We start from the raw sequence: 18,468 nt of genomic DNA on the forward strand, positions 1-18,468 counted from the left end.
CCGCTATCGGTCCACAATAGATAGGGTTGACGTGCACCACTGCTGACCGCTCACCTATACTGCAGCAGTCCTTCAGCGGTATAGGGACTGACGTACAGTCTGCTAATCACTAACACACAACCTGCTTGTTCCACAAAAGTTCTTATAAGGACTGGTAACTTGGTATAGGGTGCTACGGTACATAGGCTTGAGTGCGGTACAGTCTGCTGTTCTGTAAGGACCGCTATAGGTCCACAATAGATAGGGTTGACGTGCACCACTGCTGACCGCTCACCTATACTGCAGCAGTCCTTCAGCGGTATAGGGACTGACGTACAGTCTGCTAATCACTAACACACAACCTGCTTGTTCCACAAAAGTTCTTATAAGGACTGGTAACTTGGTATAGGGTGCTACGGTACATAGGCTTGAGTGCGGTACAGTCTGCTGTTCTGTAAGGACCGCTATCGGTCCACAATAGATAGGGTTGACGTGCACCACTGCTGACCGCTGCCCTATACTGCAGCAGTCCTTCAGCGGTATAGGGACTGACGTACAGTCTGCTAAACACTAATACACAACCTGCTTGGTCCACAAAAGTTCTTATAAGGACTGGTAACTTGGTATAGGGTGCTACGGTACATAGGCTTGAGTGCGGTACAGTCTGCTGTTCTGTAAGGACCGCTATCGGTCCACAATAGATAGGGTTGACGTGCACCACTGCTGACCGCTGCCCTATACTGCAGCAGTCCTTCATCGGTATAGGGACTAAGAGTTTTGTCACAGGGTCATTTAAAAAATGACAGGCAGAGGAAGAGGCAGGCCCTTCCGCAGGGGTGGTAGGGGTAGGGCAGGAGCAACAGGCTTGAGCCAAAGTGGGAAGTTGCAGAAGGTGCGTTCAATTACTTTAAAGGATGCACCAGACTTGGTTGAGTGGCTCGCTCAGCCTTACTCTTCTGCACCCTCCTCATCCTCTCGATCTGCACCCTCTTCTTCACTCTCTGCTATGTGCACCCCCAAAGACACTACCACCAACAACACGACCACCACCACCACCACCACATACCTTCCGCTTGAGTCACTGGAATTATTTTCCGATCCATATCAAGAGGACATTTCTGATGCGCAGCCACTCTTGGTATTGGATCAGGAAGAGGAGGTAGCAACAAGCGCTACTCAGCAGTCTGACGCCAGTACCCAGATCAGCCCAAGGAGGAGGTTGGTCCCCGGTGTTGCTGCCTACTCCGAGATCTCTACTTATAGCGGTGGGGAAGGTGACGTTGATGATGACGTGTCTAGTGATGTCACGTGGGTGCCCACAAGAGAGGAAGAGGAGGGGAGTTCAGAGGGAGATATGGACCAGCAGATAGGGAGGAGAAGCAGCAATGACTTACATTGCACAGCAGGGACAAAGCAGACTGCAAATGTATCAGGAGCGAGTCATCGACCATGTACGGTCACATCTGGCGCTCCCAGGACACCGGCACATGGCTCCGCAGTGTGGGCTTTTTTTAACGTGTCCGCTGCTGACAATAGCGTTGCCATCTGCAATCTTTGCAGTCAACGCGTTAGTCGCGGTAAGCCCAATACTCACCTAGGGACGACCGCCTTAAGAAGGCACATGAGCAGCCATCACCGAGCCCAGTGGGAGCAACGGAACACACAAAGCCACACTGCAGGCTCTCACCGTCCAGCCTCGTCTTCTACTTCTCCTTCTCCTCTCTCCTCACAATTGTCCTCCACTCCACCTTCCATCACGCCAAGCTCACATTTTTCTGCAAAAAGGCAGGCTTCCGTGGGCCTAATGTTTGAGCGTAAAAAAATGATGACGCCGGATAACCCTCTTGCCCAACGGTTGGCGGCTGGCTTGTCAGAACTCATAGCCCGCCAACTACTGCCATATAAACTGGTGGACTCGGAGGCCTTTCGCAAATTTGTGGCCATTGGAACACCACAATGGAAGGTCCCAGGAAGGAAGTATTTCTCAGAGAAGGGCATCCCAGAGCTATATGGCCATGTTCAGCGGCAAGTGAATGTATCTCTGGCACACAGTGTCGGTGCCAAGATACATCTGACCACAGACACGTGGTCTAGCAAACACGGGCAGGGAAGGTATATCAGTTTTACTGCCCACTGGGTGAACCTTCTGACGGCCGTCAAGCATGTAACCCGTGGCACCCGTGTAGATTTGGTTTTACCACCACGGATTGCATGCAGGCCTGACTCTTCTTCTCCTCCTCCTACTCCATCCTCCTCCCTCTCCTCCTCAGCTGCCTCCTCCTTTTCCGCTGCTAGCGTCTCTTCCACTGCACCGCCCAAGCTCCCCAGAACCTATTCCACATGCCAGGTGAGACGTTGCCATGCCGTGCTGCGTCTGTTGTGCCTGGAAGCAAAGAGCCACACTGGCCCGGCACTCCTTTCAGCTTTGCGTTCACAGGCAGATGAGTGGCTAACACCGCTCAATTTGACAGTTGGTAAAGTGGTGTGTGACAACGGTGCCAATCTGCTTAGCGCATTGAAACAGGGCAAAATCACGCACGTGCCGTGCATGGCACACGTCTTAAACTTGGTCGTGCAGCGATTCCTTGTCAAATACCCTGGGGTCCAGGACATCTTGCGGCAGGCAAGGAAAATCTCGGCCCATTTCAGAAGATCTTACACGGCCATGGCTCGCCTTGCTGACATTCAGCGGCGACACCATCTGCCGGTCAGACGTCTTATTTGCGATTGCCCGACGCGATGGAACTCAACCTTCTATATGCTTGATAGGCTGCTCCAGCAGAAACGTGCAGTTAACGTCTACCTGTATGAACTCTGCGAAAGAAACGGTTCTGGGGAGCTGGGTTTTTTTTCACCGCGCCAGTGGCTGCTCATGCGCGACACATGCAGACTTCTGCGGCCATTTGAGGAGATCACCAAACTGGTCAGTCGCAGCCATGGCGCCATCAGTGACATGGTACCTTATGCCTTCTTTCTGGAGCGTGCATTGCGTCGTGTCATTGATCAGGCTGTGGAGGAGCAGGAGCGGGAAGATGAGGAAGTCGCAATGCTGGATGAATTCCCAGGGGGGGCTACTCTATCTGAGACAAGTCAACAACAGGAGTCTGATGAGGAGTCAGAGGAGGATGGTGCCGGGGCGGATGAGCAGGAGCAAGAAGAGCATGCTTTAAACCTTTCTGGGATCCCTGTTGTGCGAGGATGGGGAGAGGAGAATGAAGAGGACGACATTATCCTGGATGATGAGCAGGAGCCAGGCCACCACACCGCTTCCACTTTAGTGCAAATGGGGGCCTTCATGCTCCAGTGTTTTAATAGGGACCCCCGTATAAAAAGCATGAGGGTCAAGGACCAGTACTGGGTGGCAACGTACTTAGACCCCCGGTACAAACACAAAATGGCGGAAATGTTACCGCCGTCGCAGAGGGCTGTCAGAATGCAGCACTTCCAGGCCTTGCTTCGAGAAATGCTGCATTCTGCTTTTGCGTGCGCTGGCAGAGGAGCAATTCCCACTCCCAGAGAAGGATTTGCGGGTACCAATCCAACAGCGCCTGCAAGAAGAGGCCGGTTTGAAGATGTGTTGGTGACTTCGGATATGAGGTCATTCTTTCAGCCGACCCATCGACAGGTGTCATCCGGATCCAGCATCAGGGAACGCCTAGACCGTCAGGTGTCCGACTACATTGGGTTAACGGCCGATGTGGACGCTCTGAGGAGTGATGAACCCCTAGACTACTGGGTGGGCAGGCTTGACCTCTGGCCAGAGCTTGCCCAATTTGCAATCGAACTGTTGGCTTGCCCCTCATCCAGTGTCCTGTCCGAAAGGACGTTCAGCGCAGCAGGGGGGATTGTGACCGATAAGCGTACTCGCCTAGCTCACCACAGTGTTAACTACCTCACATTTCTAAAAATGAATGAGGCATGGATCTCGGAGGAATTCAACACATGTGACCAGTAGACCATGTATATGTCTATAAACTATTTTTTTAATCAAGCACACAGACCTTCTTAATTCATTTGGCTCACTTCCTTGACCCAAAAAAGCACACCGTACTATATGCCCCTACCCTCCTCTTTGAAGAGGTTGAGCGGTGTCATATTTCTACTGGGGCTGCTTATGATATCCCTGTGCTGTGCTGACTTCCTCCTGGGGGTTCTTATTATGAAGGGATCACACTATCCCTGTGCTGTGCTGACTTCCTCCTGGGGGTTCTTATTATGAGGGGATCACACCATCCCTGTGCTGTGCTGACTTCCTCCTGGGGCTGCTTACGGTGCTGCTGTCAGCGCTGTATGTCACGGTGCTGCTGTCAGCGCTGTATGTCACGGTGCTGCTGTCAGCGCTGTATGTCACGGTGCTGCTGTCAGCGCTGTATGTCACGGTGCTGCTGTCAGCGCTGTATGTCACGGTGCTGCTGTCAGCGCTGTATGTCACGGTGCTGCTGTCAGCGCTGTATGTCACGGTGCTGCTGTCAGTGCTCTGTATTACGGTGCTGCTGTCAGATGCCTCTATCACGGTGCATGTGTCATTCCGGTATGTCACGCTGCTGGTGATCATCTCCTGCACCCTCTTCTTTGCCTACCCTGGTCCCTGACCTTCCCTCTCCTCCATTGCCTTCATTAGCTCCATAGTCCTGAATTGTTAGAACAATTTCCCAAATAAAATAAAAATGCTTGTAGTTATCGATCCCAAATTCACCTCATACATGTATTATGTCATTGTCCAGATGGTGGGACTACGTTTTACCCCCTAATAATTACCACGTGGCCGCAAATTCGACATGAAGGTTTGCAAAGTTCGCCTCCCATTGAAGTCAATGGGGCCCGCGGCGAACGTTCGGTTTCGCGAACGTTTGGGTCCGTTCGCATTTCGCGTTCGCGAAACGTCCCGTCGGAAGTTCGTCCATCACTATATGAGAGCAAAAAAAAGCAGGGAATGAAAAAAATGGGAGTACTAATGAAAGAAATGTATGTGTTAGAAAAGCAACATAAAAAAAGAAGGAACGGGAAGTATATCATGCTGTTATTCTAAAAAGGGATGAATTAAAAGAACTAATGGAACAGGAAACACAAAAGATCCTCATTACTAATCAAGAAGGAGAGGTATCAATGGGGGAACAAGACAGGGAAGTATTTGGCTAAAATATTAAAAAAGAAAAAAACAGCATGTTTTATAGAGAAAATACAAAATAGTACTGGGGAAACGGTATATACAACAACGGAAATAGCAGGAGTATTTCAGAAATACTATGGGAATTGTATTCAGTAAAACAGAAGGAGAAACAGGACTCTGAAACAGAGAGGGTAGAAAAAATAAAAGATTTTTTAACCAGTTGCCGACCGCCGCACGACGATGTACGTCGATAGCATGGCACGGGCAGGCATATTGGCGTACATGTACGTCCCTTGCCTCCCGCGGGTCGGGGGCCCGATCGGGCCCCTGCCCGGTGCCTGCGGCGGTCGGTATTCGTGCGGGAGCGATCCCGGACGAGGGGACGGCCATTCGTTCATGGCCACCCCCTCGCGATCGCTCCCGACGAATAGGAATCCCCCGTGACATCACTTCCTCTCCTGTAATGTAAACACAGGAGAGGAAGTGATGTATTCTCTCCTCCGTGTCGGTATTTTTCGTTCCGACACGGAGGAGAGCGGATCGGTGAGTTGCACCAACACTCTACACACACAGTAGAACATGCCAGGCACACTCACACCCCCCCCTTTACCCCCCGATCACCCCCCCAATTACCCCTGCCCCCCAGTCACAGTGACACCAATGTCATTTTTTTTTTTTTTTTTTTTTTTTGCATTGGTGTCATTTGTGACTGTAATAACTGTTAGGGCAGTTAGAGTTAGCCCCCTTTAGTTCTAATGTACCCCCCTAACCCCCCCAATAAAGGTTTAACCCCGTGATCACCCCCCGTCGCCAGTGTCACTAAGGCTGGGTTCACATTGCAGCGGTTTATGAGAACGAATGTGATTCGCACCGCACTGCAGTGCAAATCACATCCGATCTCTGTGCGATTCGAGTTCAGCCATTCGCCGCACCCGCCGCACCCGCCACACCCGCCGCACCCACCGCAAATTCGCACGGGACCCTTTTTTTGGCCCGCAGCAGAATCGGATCGCATGGGTGTTCACACCATGCGATCCGAGTTTGCAGATCGCACTGCGATATGCGAACTGATCTGGGGGTGTCAGTAACATTTCACTGACACTCCCAGCAGTTCGCATAGGGCAGTGTGAACTGCCGCCGGGAGGCATGCGATGCGGGAACCCGCCGCGCATTCGTGGCGTTCCCGCATCGCTCCAGTGTGAACCCAGCCTAATAAGCGATCGTTTTTCTGATCGCTGTATTAGTGTCACAGGTGACGCTAGTTAGGCAGGTAGGTATTTAGGTTCGCCGCAGCTTTTTATAGCGCCAGGGACCCCCATATACTACCGCATAAACCCCCCTGATTGCCCCCTAGTTAACCCTTTCACCAGTGATCACCATATAACTGTTACAGGTGACGCTGGTTGGTTAGTTATTTTTTATAGTTTCAGGGCACCCGCCATTTATTACCTAATAAAGGTTTAACCCCCTGATCACCCGGCGGGTGTCATTTGTGACTAATAACTGTTAGGGCAGTTAGGGTTAGCCCCCTTTAGTTCTAAGGTACCCCCCTAACCCCCCCAATAAAGGTTTAACCCCGTGATCACCCCCCGTCGCCAGTGTCACTAAGGCTGGGTTCACATTGCAGCGGTTTATGAGAACGGATGTGATTCGCACCGCACTGCAGTGCAAATCACATCCGATCTCTGTGCGATTCGAGTTCAGCCATTCGCCGCACCCGCCGCAAATTCGCACGGGACCCTTTTTTTGGCCCGCAGCAGAATCGGATCGCATGGGTGTTCACACCATGCGATCCGAGTTTGCAGATCGCACTGCGATATGCGAACTGATCTGGGGGTGTCAGTAACATTTCACTGACACTCCCAGCAGTTCGCATAGGGCAGTGTGAACTGCCGCCGGGAGGCATGCGATGCGGGAACCCGCCGCGCATTCGTGGCGTTCCCGCATCGCTCCAGTGTGAACCCAGCCTAATAAGCGATCGTTTTTCTGATCGCTGTATTAGTGTCACAGGTGACGCTAGTTAGGCAGGTAGGTATTTAGGTTCGCCGCAGCTTTTTATAGCGCCAGGGACCCCCATATACTACCGCATAAAGCCCCCTGATTGCCCCCTAGTTAACCCTTTCACCAGTGATCACCATATAACTGTTACAGGTGACGCTGGTTGGTTAGTTATTTTTTTATAGTTTCAGGGCACCCGCCATTTATTACCTAGTCTCACTAGTGTACCCCTAAATTTAGGGGTGTCTACTTTCCAAAATGGGGTCATTTGGGGGGGGTTTGTGCCATCTTGGCATTTTATGGCCTTCAAAACTGTAACGCCCTTAGAAAGCCTGAAGGCGGTGCTTGGTTTTCGGGGCCCCGTACGCGGCTAGGCTCCCAAAAAGTCCCACATATGTGGTATCCCCGTACTCAGGAGAAGCAGCAGAATTTATTTTGGGGTGTCATTTCACATATGCCCATGGCATGCGTGAGCAATATATCATTTAGTGACAACTTTGTGAAAAAAAAAAAAAAAAGTTTGTAATTTTCCCGCAACTTGTGGCAAAATATAAAATATTCCATGGACTCAACATGCCTCTCAGCAAATAGCTTGGGGTGTCTACTTTCTAAAATGGGGTCATTTGTGGGGGTTTTGTGCCATCTTGGCATTTTATGGCCTTCAAAACTGTAATAGGTAGTGAGAAGTGAACTCAAAAATTTACGCCCTTAGAAAGCCTGAAGGCGGTGCTTGGTTTTCGGGGCCCCGTACGCGGCTAGGCTCCCAAAAAGTCCCACATATGTGGTATCCCCGTACTCAGGAGAAGCAGCAGAATTTATTTTGGGGTGTCATTTCACATATGCCCATGGCATGTGTGAGCAATATATCATTTAGTGACAACTTTGTGAAAAAAAAAAAAAAAAAAAAAAAGTTTGTAATTTTCCCGCAACTTGTGGCAAAATATAAAATATTCCATGAACTCAACATGCCTCTCAGCAAATAGCTTGGGGTGTCTACTTTCTAAAATGGGGTCATTTGTGGGGGTTTTGTGCCATCTTGGCATTTTATGGCCTTCAAAACTGTAATAGGTAGTGAGAACTGAATTCAAAAATTTACGCCCTTAGAAAGCCAGTTTTCGGGGCCCCGTACGCGGCTAGGCTCCCAAAAAGTCCCACATATGTGGTATCCCCGTACTCAGGAGAAGCAGCAGAATTTATTTTGGGGTGTTATTTCACATACGCCCATAGCATGTGTGAGCAATATATCATTTAGTGACAACTTTGTGTAAAAAAAAAAAATAAATTTTTTTTTTTGTCATTATTCAATCGCTTGAGGCAAAAAAATAAAATATTCAATGGGCTCAACATGCCTCTTATCAATTTCCTTAGGGGGTCTACTTTCCAAAATGGGGTCATTTGGGGGGGTTTTGTACTGCCCTGCCATTTTAGCACCTCAAGAAATGAGATAGGCAGTCGTAAACTAAAAGCTGCGTAAATTGCAGAAAACGTACCTTAGTTTGTAGATGTGACAACTTTTGCGCAAACCAATAAATATACAATTATTGACTTTTTTTTTACCAAAGACATGTGGCTGAATACATTTTGGCCTAAATGTATGACTAAAATTGAGTTTATTGGATTTTTCTAATAACAAAAAGTAGAAAATATCATTTTTTTTCAAAATTTGCGGTCTTTTTACGTTTATATCGCAAAAAATAAAAATCGCAGAGGCAATCAAATACCATCAAAAGAAAGCTCTATTTGTGGGAAGAAAAGGACGCAAATTTTGTTTGGGTACAACATTGCATGACCGCGCAATTACCAGTTAAAGCAGCGCAGTGCCAAAGTGTAAAAAGACCTCTGGTCATTTACCAGCAAAATGGTCCGGTCTGAAAGTGGTTAAAGGAAGTGAGACTAAATAAGATTTCAGAAGAGATTAGCCGAGTCCTAAAAAATTCTGCATCTGGAAAAAAGCCCAAGCTCAGGCATTATTATAAAAAGTTTAAGGAAACCCTAATTCCCAAATTATGCTCCTATATGAATGGGATAGGAACAAGCTGGGAGAGGAGCAGGAAAGCTTTAACAGCTGCAATCACCTTTATCCCAAGGGAAGGAACGATATCACCCTATGCTCAATTTATAGACCAATCTCACTACTAAATGCAGATACAAAATAATTTTTTAGTATTGCAGAAAATTAAAAAGGTAAATCCCCAGTGCTACTCCTTTCTATAGACGCTGAAAAAAAGGCGTTTGATAGGGTAGACTGGGGATTTATGATGCATACCTTGGAGGTAATGGGAGTAGGTGCAAAGATGATCCATTGGATCAAGGCATTAAATAACCATCTTACAGCTCGGGCAAAGATCAATGGGACATCATCAATGCCCTTTGAGGTGAATAACAGAACGAGACAGGGGTGTCCACTGTCCCCCCTACTGTATGTACTGCCATTGGAACCACTTCTTACGGGATTAGAAAGAATCTGTATATAAGGGGGATTAAGATAGGGGACAAAGAACACAAAAAAGCGGCATATGCCGATGATATACTGTTCTATGTAACCAGGCCCAGGGTACCTCTGCCCAACCTAATGAAGCTATTAAAAATTCTATATAGAAATATCAAACCTTAAAATTAACCCCTCTAAATCAGAGATACTGAACATTAATTTGAGGAAACAGGAAGAGCAAGAATTTCCATTTACATGGAGAAAAAGATAATTAAAATATCTAGGAGTTAAAATAACACCATCCATAGAGACAATATACCAAATTAATTTCATCCCGCTACTGAACGAAAGAAAAACAGAAATAAATAAAACTGTAACAAGGTATTTTTCCTAGATAGGAAGAATAAATATTATTAAAATGGTAATTCTGCCAAAGATTATGTACAAGATGCAAATGTTACCAATCCCTCTCCCACGGGTATATTTTAAGACATTATGAACGGTAATATTAAGGTTTAAGGCAGAAAAAGAAGCCAAGAATACGTTTCTTGGTCTGGAACAAAAATAAAACGCAAGGGGGACTAGGGTTGCCAGATCTCAAAAATTACTATAATGCAATATTATTATCACGGGTGTTAGATTTGGTAAAAAATAATAAGAAAAAAAGATTTTAATCTTTAATTGGTTTAATTGGAAAACACTATCAGTAATGTAGCACTGGGGAAGATTATATAGACACCACCACAATTTAGAGAATTGCATAAGAATACACATGGTATAACAGAGAAAGTACTTGCAATATGGGATTGTATGCACACACACAGGAAAAATGGGAATTTAATTGACCTTTAATACCATTAAGAGAAACAATTTTCCACCAGGGAAAAGGGAGATTGTTCGGGGAATGGATAAAAAAAGAAAATGCACAATTAAAAGATATAATGAAAAGAGGGAAGATACACTCACTACAGGAACTAAAACACAAAAAAGATTTAATGGTAATAGATGAATAGCAAATAATACTTAGAAAATACTAGGTACTTCTGAATCCAGTGCTCACTGTATATGAATTAAACTGCACCTACAGCCGCTATTATACCAAAATTAAAACTTGAACAAACTAATATGTCTAATAGATACCAGACATTAACAGCGCTTAAAATGAATAAAACAATATTATCCACCAAAATAATATTTCATATTGTGCAGAGGACAGAAGCTAACATAACCTGCCAACGCAAGCAACAAAAGCCTCTTGCAAAAAAATGTCTCTTACAAAAATCAGAAGCCTAAAAAGTCCTGCTAATGTCAGTGAGACAAGAGAGCAGCTACTACCAATAGGACTGTCCTTCAGATTATTCATGAATTGAGTATTCAAGAGAGCTTCTGTCCTCTGCACAATATGAAATATTATTTTGGTGGATAATATTGTTTTATTCATTGTAAGCACTGTTAATGTCTGGTATCTATTAGACATATTCGTTTGTTTAGGTAATAGATGAATAGCGCTATTCCCAGCTAAAGGATTTTGTTACAACACTGCCACAACCAATAAGATCCGGGGAGAATCTATTGCCATTTGAGCATTTATGCTCAGCTGCAAGCACAAAGAAAGGGATCTCACAGATATATAAAGTACTTGTGGGAATGAAGAGGCCAGAAATACCTCTGTTCATAGTAAAATGGGAAGAAGAACTGAGAGAAAAATCAACATCTAGGGAAAATACTGAAGATGGTACATAGCACGGCAATAGATAGTATCACTATAGAAATGAATTACAAATTTCTATTGCTTTGGTATATATCACCAGATAAAGCACACAAAAATTAAAACAGAGTTTCGTGGCTTTGCTGGCATAGGTGCAATGCTGTGGGAACCATGGCCCACAAATGGTGGACATGTCCAAAAATGTAAAAAATATTGGAAAGAAGTGCTGCAGTTAATAAAGGAGACTACTAACATAGAGATACCAGCGGAATCTTGGAGGTGTTTGTTCCACGGGTTCAAAATGCCAACAAAACAATATACAAGAACATTGGTGCTCCATCTGATGAAAGCAGCCAAGTGTCTAATACCTCGACAGTGGCAGGAGATGGAAAGCCCCACGATTGGGGAGTTGGTGTAAAAAAATAAGAGAAATACATAACATGGAATACTTAAGATGTAGCAGAGAGGAGGGAATGGAAGGATTTGAAAATAAGGGGAAAGTTTGGACAGAATTGAAGCAGACAAGGAGATATGCAGTGATGCAGGGAGAATCAGGAGATGGCAAGTAATAAAAGGTAGGACGAGAGAGGTTTGGGGGGACAGACTCAGCAATAGCAAACAATGGCATGCTAGGCCAGCAGAGTATTTGCATGCATTACAGTGGTTGTAAACCCTTACATACAACCAGTGAAGACACTGGCCTCAGGTGATACAGAGAGGTAAATAAAACCCAATATGAGTTTTACCTGTCTATCTGCAGTATTTTCTTCTCTACATCTGTTCAATGTGCTGAATTTATAAAGCTTGCCTGAGACTTCAGAAAAAAAGGGGGTGGAGAGCTGAAATTACACACTGCAGAGCTCAGTGAGGAGAGCTCTGAGGGTTGATTGGATGGAAGAGACACATCCCCTTTCACACAACACACAGGTACAGACTTAAGGATGTCAATCTGCTGGAGGTCCCTCCCCTGTCACCATTTTTTTCTTGGTGTCAGGAAAACTTCTCAGAAGGGGTTCATGCTGATAGCAGAAAGAACGAGGCAGCAGACAGAAATGAGACTTAGTGCTCTTAACTGAGATTATACACATTATAGAGCAGTGTTTCTCAACTCCAGTCCTCAAGGTGCCCCAACAGGTCATGTTTTCCGCTGTTTCATCTGAGGGAAATCCTGAAAACATTATAGTTGGTGCGCCTTAATGACTGGAGTTGAAAAACACTGTTATAGAGGGATATGCTTTGATCATATTTAATGTTTGAGGTTTACAACCACTTTAAAAGGGTATTTACCTAAGCAATAAAACTAATTTAAAATTCTACCACTTTACAAAACTCTTGTTCAACCGCATTCTATCTGTTTAAGAGTAAATGATCCAAATTTGGCTATCAATCTTCAGGAAGGATATTCTTGAACTGGAAAGAGTCCAGAGAAGGTCAACAAAGATAATAAGGGCCTGGAGAATCTCTATTATAAGGAATGACTAAAAAAGTTATAATCATTCTCCTTGTAGAGGAGACACTTAAGAGAGGGAATGATCATAATATACAGCGTTTCTAAAAAAAAATGTTGTTTCATTGTGAGAAAACTATCTAATCAAAGGTCTTTAAAAAAGACACACAGCCACACAATGAAGCTGGGTGAGAAGTGGTTCAATCATAAACTGGCTAAGGGGTTTCTCTACTGTATAGATAAATTAAAAAAAACTTTTAGAAGTGTGTTCTCAGCAAGCACAATGTACAGGGATATATAAAATGGAAATAACCTAAACAAACACACATATGGAGATACAGGTTGAACTGCACAGATGTCTTTATTAAACCTTTCCAACTATGTGCAACTTCCTAACTGTGAATGAGCCAAAGTAACTGCTGGGGGTGCATCTCCAATATCTGGCCTGTCCTTCTGATAGGGCAGGATAGAGTGGGGCCAGCTACCTAAGAGTTTTTTTTTTCAACCAGGCCATGCATTACTTATACTGTATGGATGGAGAAGTACAGGAGTAACTATTAGAACAACAAAGGAGTGGTATGTAATGTGCTGGGGATGATGGAATTTATAGGGGAGTTTTGGAAAATGGCCATTAAAGGTGAACTAACCCCTTGAATGTGAATATATAAAAGCCCATCTCCAGCACCCCACCCACCAGCCTCCGCCTTGAACCCCCCTCACCTTTTTTAAAAATGTCCCTAAAATACATATTTTAAATTCAACTAGTGTTAGTTTAATACAGCTTGCCTTCTTTATCTTCTTATTTTTCTTATTTTCTTCTAAAAATTCAAAATGATAAACAGTTGAATATAAAATATGCACATGTAGCTTTGTGTCGGTTCTTTCTTTTCTGTCTGACATTTCTTTCTATCAGCTTCTGGGCAGAAAATAGTTCTGAAAGAGTCAAAGGGGAAACACCTCTCATAGCCTGCTTTTCAAACAGAATGTTATGGTTCTGAACATTCTGGTCTTTTAATAAAATTAGAATTTATACAGCACAATATACATATAAGTTTGTAAAAGATTGTAAACTTTACAAAACACCAAACAAAACTGCCTGAAAAAGATTTTAGTTTACAGAACCTGTTACGTACATTGTAATTCTGCTAGGTTCCAGGTGTTTAAACTGGCCATACACTAGTAGATTTTCATTAGAAAAATGTGCACTTTCAGAATGTTCATTTGATTTTCTAATCCTTGGTGGAGTAAAATTGACATTCATTTTTTTTTACCACAATGACGAAAAAATGTTAAGAAGTTGGATGGAATTTTTTTTGTTCAGGAGATTACAATCATTCCAATATTAAATGTAAACAATAGTAAAAAGTTAATAAAATTTAATTTTTAAGTACTTTGAAGTACTATTTATAAAGTCATTGAATGTACGGGCCAGATTTTTCGTATGAATGATTGCATGAAAGTTAGTGGTGCCTTTATGGACTTTTGATAATGTTCTATTTGATTTTAGTGCACTCAAGGAATGCCTAAATTTTGGGGGTATTCTATACAGTGTTAACTTGACTTCTAGCCAACTTCAGATGAAGCCTCACTTTTTTTTCCATATACTCTGGTCAAGCATTTCAGGTGAAAGTCTCCAAAGCCACTGACATTAGACTTTTAAATGGAGGTGCTGAGTAGGCAGTATTACTAAATCTCAAGTAATGCTGAAGTATAGGTCATCTGCATTGGATGCACACATGATCCCTAGCTTCACTGAAATTGATTAGAGGATGATTAAATGTACCTGATTTTATAGTAGTTTGTACCTGACAGGTTCACTTTAAAGAAACCATTCAGTTTAATAAAAAATAGGATCAACTGGCTTCAAACAATAGACTAAATTCACATTTTCCAGAAAATAGTCCATGCAGTCAAGGGGGCCCAGCTGATATTAAAAAAACTGTGCAGCTGTGTAAAATGTTTAGTCATTTTATTGTCATACCTGTAGGCCATTTTGGCCCCCAGAAGCCTGGCCAAAAAAATCCCAGCTAGCAACACCCATGTAGTGACTTGTTCCTGGGACATAGAAAACATAGGACACTCTCTTCTAGCATTACAGGAGCAAAAACCAATGATGTCCAACGAGGAAGGTTGTGACAGTTACTAATTGGGAGTTTTTTGGTCAAGCTTCCAAGCTGGGCCCAAATTGGCTACAGGTAGGGCTGCTGTTGAAAGCCATGGGTCCCCGTGCAGCCAAACTGACAGGGTCAGGTACATTTTATTATACAAAAAATCATATTGGGCAGCTTTATTTTAGAATAGAACCTGCAGTCCAGGCTCAATTGAAAGTCAGCTTACTGAATCCATTTTAGAATATCCTTCCCATGGGACATTTCTCTCACATTTAATCTGTGATATTAATTTATTAATTGATGATTGGGTCGATTCATACTAAATAAGTCTTTTTTTTTTTTTAGGTGGTCTAGATCCCTTGATAAGAGGTCTGTTAGGAAAACCGGCAAAGTTGCAGACACAGAAGCAGCTTATGAATGAAGAGTTAACAGAAAAACTGCTTGTCCTATCCATTAATGGTTCAATGGATTTGGCATCCCTTGATTTGCAGCGGGGTCGTGACCATGGCTTACCAGGTTACTTTTCTCTTTTGTCCAGGATACATTGCTTTTTAAAGACCAAAGATCAATGTATTGCAGTTGTCAGAAGTATTGTTATTTTCTAAAGAGCTGCCAGAGTTATGTAAGTTCTGTATATATACTTTGTGCTTTCAGGAAACAATCTCCAAACTTTTTCATATCATTCCCAGAGCATTTTGAGATGTTTTATTATTAATGTCAGGACTCATATTTTTTCTCTATTTTGTTTGTTTTGAGTGTGCAAAAAAAGTCCCTGTAGTAAAGGACAAACAATTTTTTCAGGTCTAAAAAATTCGACCATGAAAGAGTTCTATATTTTCAAACTCAAGGGATGTCAAACTTTCTGATGAACTTTAAATTGCAGGTCAGGGAGATAAAGTACATAATCATCTCTGAACACAATATATGTAACCATCTAGATTGTTTCTTTATATTTGTACGCATTTAGGATTACCATTGTTTGCACTGAAATGGGAAATGATCTAAGTTTGCTTATTGAAAAACTGAAGACAATTGTCTTACAGTAATCAACGTTTAACAATAGGCAATATATCACACTGGCAAGTATTGTGTGAGTCGGTACTCACTAGGAGCTATAAGGTGGACCATAAGGGATCAATAACAGGGAGGGGGAGAAAGAATAAGATATACCCAAAATTAATTAATAAGAATGAGTCCATACAGTCCATAATAGTAAGGAATATCAAGGAGAAGTCTACAGGACGGATGAATCTACAGGTGTATGGGGATAGCACACACAGTCACTGGCAGCTCCTCAGCAGGAATAGGAGTTCCCTCAGATACAAACAAGAACAACAGAAAGAGGGCGCCTGGGTGAGTGTGATGGTAAAAACAAGTAACACTTTATTCAGATACACTTACATAAAAGGATCTGGCAAGCTGCAGACAGGGTGGCTCTGGGTCACAAATCAAGCAGTCACCTGCCACGAGGGAGGTATATAACCAGTATATAAACAGCAGCGTCTCCAGCTCTCAAACCCACTCTCACAAAGCTATAAAAGAGATCAAATCAGGATGGGAAAATGTATACTGTCTGGATGGAATATAACAAAAAACACCCAATAAGTACAGAGACTGGGCATGGCTAGTCGCCTGATCAACAGGGCAATACTGGATCCAAATCTCCAACATGTATAGCTGTCATAGCATGGCACATTGGTGTAGCTCCTTGATGTTTAGGCAGGGTTGCTAGAAAATGTATTTGCCAAGTTATAGCTGCCTTGGTCAATTGATAGCCGGTCAATTGATTTCACCCTAATTCTGTAATTGCTGCACTTCTATCTTATGTCCCTAGATGGTTGGGTATCTGGTGGCATTAGATAATACAAAGGCATTGAAAGAACAGATTAGGAATGAATGCAGTGTCTCAGCCAAAAGGCAGGGATTTTCTTGGTCCCTTGGCCTGCTGGGAGAGCCTATTCATTTGGGTGAGGTTAGGTGATTGGGGTTCTGTGGCACCTGGACGGCTGTCTGGGTGGACGTGAGTTGTGCTGCCCCGGGCTGCAAGGCCAGAGCCTGGGGCCTATCTCGGGGACATCTGGCTGCTGGAGGGCCTATCCAGAAGCAAGAGAACAGCATACGGTTGGTATTGCGGCTTGCAGTCCAACCAGAAGTGATGGTTCTGCCGGCCGGAGAACCTGTCGTGGTCAAAGGGGAGGGGAAGCTGTTGTCACTAAGGGACCATCCACCTTACTACCAGGGGCCACTGTGAGCCACTGTGAGTAGCTGAAGCAAGTACCAGAGCAGTATTCACACCAGCTGGTGAAGAATTTGGAAACTTCAGCAGATGTCAAGCCAGGGACCCAGCCAGCGGAGCAGACACTTGCAGAGCAATATTGTGTGCCAAGCCAGGGACCAAGCAGGCTTGTGACTCAATGCTTGAGGAGTATCTGAGTGCCAAGCTAGGGACCAAGCAGGGACATGGGGGTGACGCTTGAGGAAGATACTGAATGAGAAGATTGGAAGAGCTCAGGGGATCCAGTGGCAGTGGATCAGCAAGTCTAGTGAAAGATTGGGAGCTCAGTCAAGTGAAGATCTACAATAGGAGATTGTTGAAGAAGTGAACAAGTTCATTACAACCTTTGTTAGAAACTGTTTCAAGATTGTTGCCATAGGTGACAGTGGTCCTACTCATGCAGATTTGGTGTCTTGCTGGATGCCTTTTCCTGCATGGCTGTCTGCCTATAGAAGTCTCAGAGTCTGCTAAATTAATATTGCAACTACTAAGGGGTGTTCTGTCCCTAAACCTCTCTCCCACAGTTCTGTTTAAGAGACAATAAAGCTCTTTGCATTCAAGAAGTGTCTGACGTCCATTAATCAACCTTGCATTGCACCCACCATGCCTCATAACACACTCTACACAGAAGGATGTCAGCTGTGCCTGACTCTGGAGGTCACCATTGGGCCTGTAGAGGCCCGGGACTTACCTACATTAGCATCATTGATCCTAGAAAAAGACAAGTACAATCACTTTAACCTTGCACACTCACAGCACACAGTAAATGCTAAAACAGAATAAAGAGAAGATGCCCTAGATTGTGCAAAACATCACCAAGTTTTGTAAAACTAAGTCAAATCAAATATAGCACCTACAAATTCAGTTATTAATACATGGCATATCACAGGCTTTGACTCACTTGGGATTGTGTTGAACAATGCTGCAGCAGAATGTGCACAACTCCTTTGTTGTACCATCATGACAAATAGGGAGATTGATGTACATAAGCTGCCAAAGGTAGAAACATAAGAGAGACACAAAACTGTTTACTGTCCTGATGTGTAAGATGTGAAGCAGAGACCTCCTTCCCCTGATAGTACAGCCAAGGAGTTGAGGGAAATATGCTGATATGGTATTGCTTACAATAATGTTTGAATGTTTGAAAGGGGGGGGGGGGGGGGGGGTGGGACTTTAAATGAAAAGTATGTAAATATGTCTCTATCCCTAAGCCTATAGAAAAAAAGGGAAATGTTTCGGACTTTAAATGAGAGAAAAGCAGCCAATGTAAACATAATGTTTGAATGGTACATACATGGGTTTGTATCCATATTAATAAAATGTGACAAAACATCGGCAACAGCAAACTTGTACACTGTATGATAATTATATGACAGCGATCCTCGATGACATGGACCACTTCAAAAACA

The 18,468-nt window shown here is 43.9% G+C and overlaps 1 protein-coding gene across 1 annotated transcript in view; it reads left to right on the forward strand.

Annotated features, from left to right (window-relative positions):
• TPO (thyroid peroxidase) overlaps positions 1-18,468 on the forward strand; it is a 228,445-nt gene that overhangs the window by 85,299 nt on the left and 124,678 nt on the right. The window contains 1 exon segment of the mRNA XM_077485162.1: positions 15,130-15,300. Coding sequence (XP_077341288.1) covers positions 15,130-15,300 — 171 coding nt within the window.

Source organism: Lithobates pipiens, unplaced genomic scaffold (assembly GCF_037356315.1).
Source record: "Lithobates pipiens isolate NorthernLeopardFrog02 unplaced genomic scaffold, aLitPip1_a1.2 Scaffold_18, whole genome shotgun sequence".
Lineage (NCBI taxonomy): Eukaryota > Metazoa > Chordata > Amphibia > Anura > Ranidae > Lithobates > Lithobates pipiens.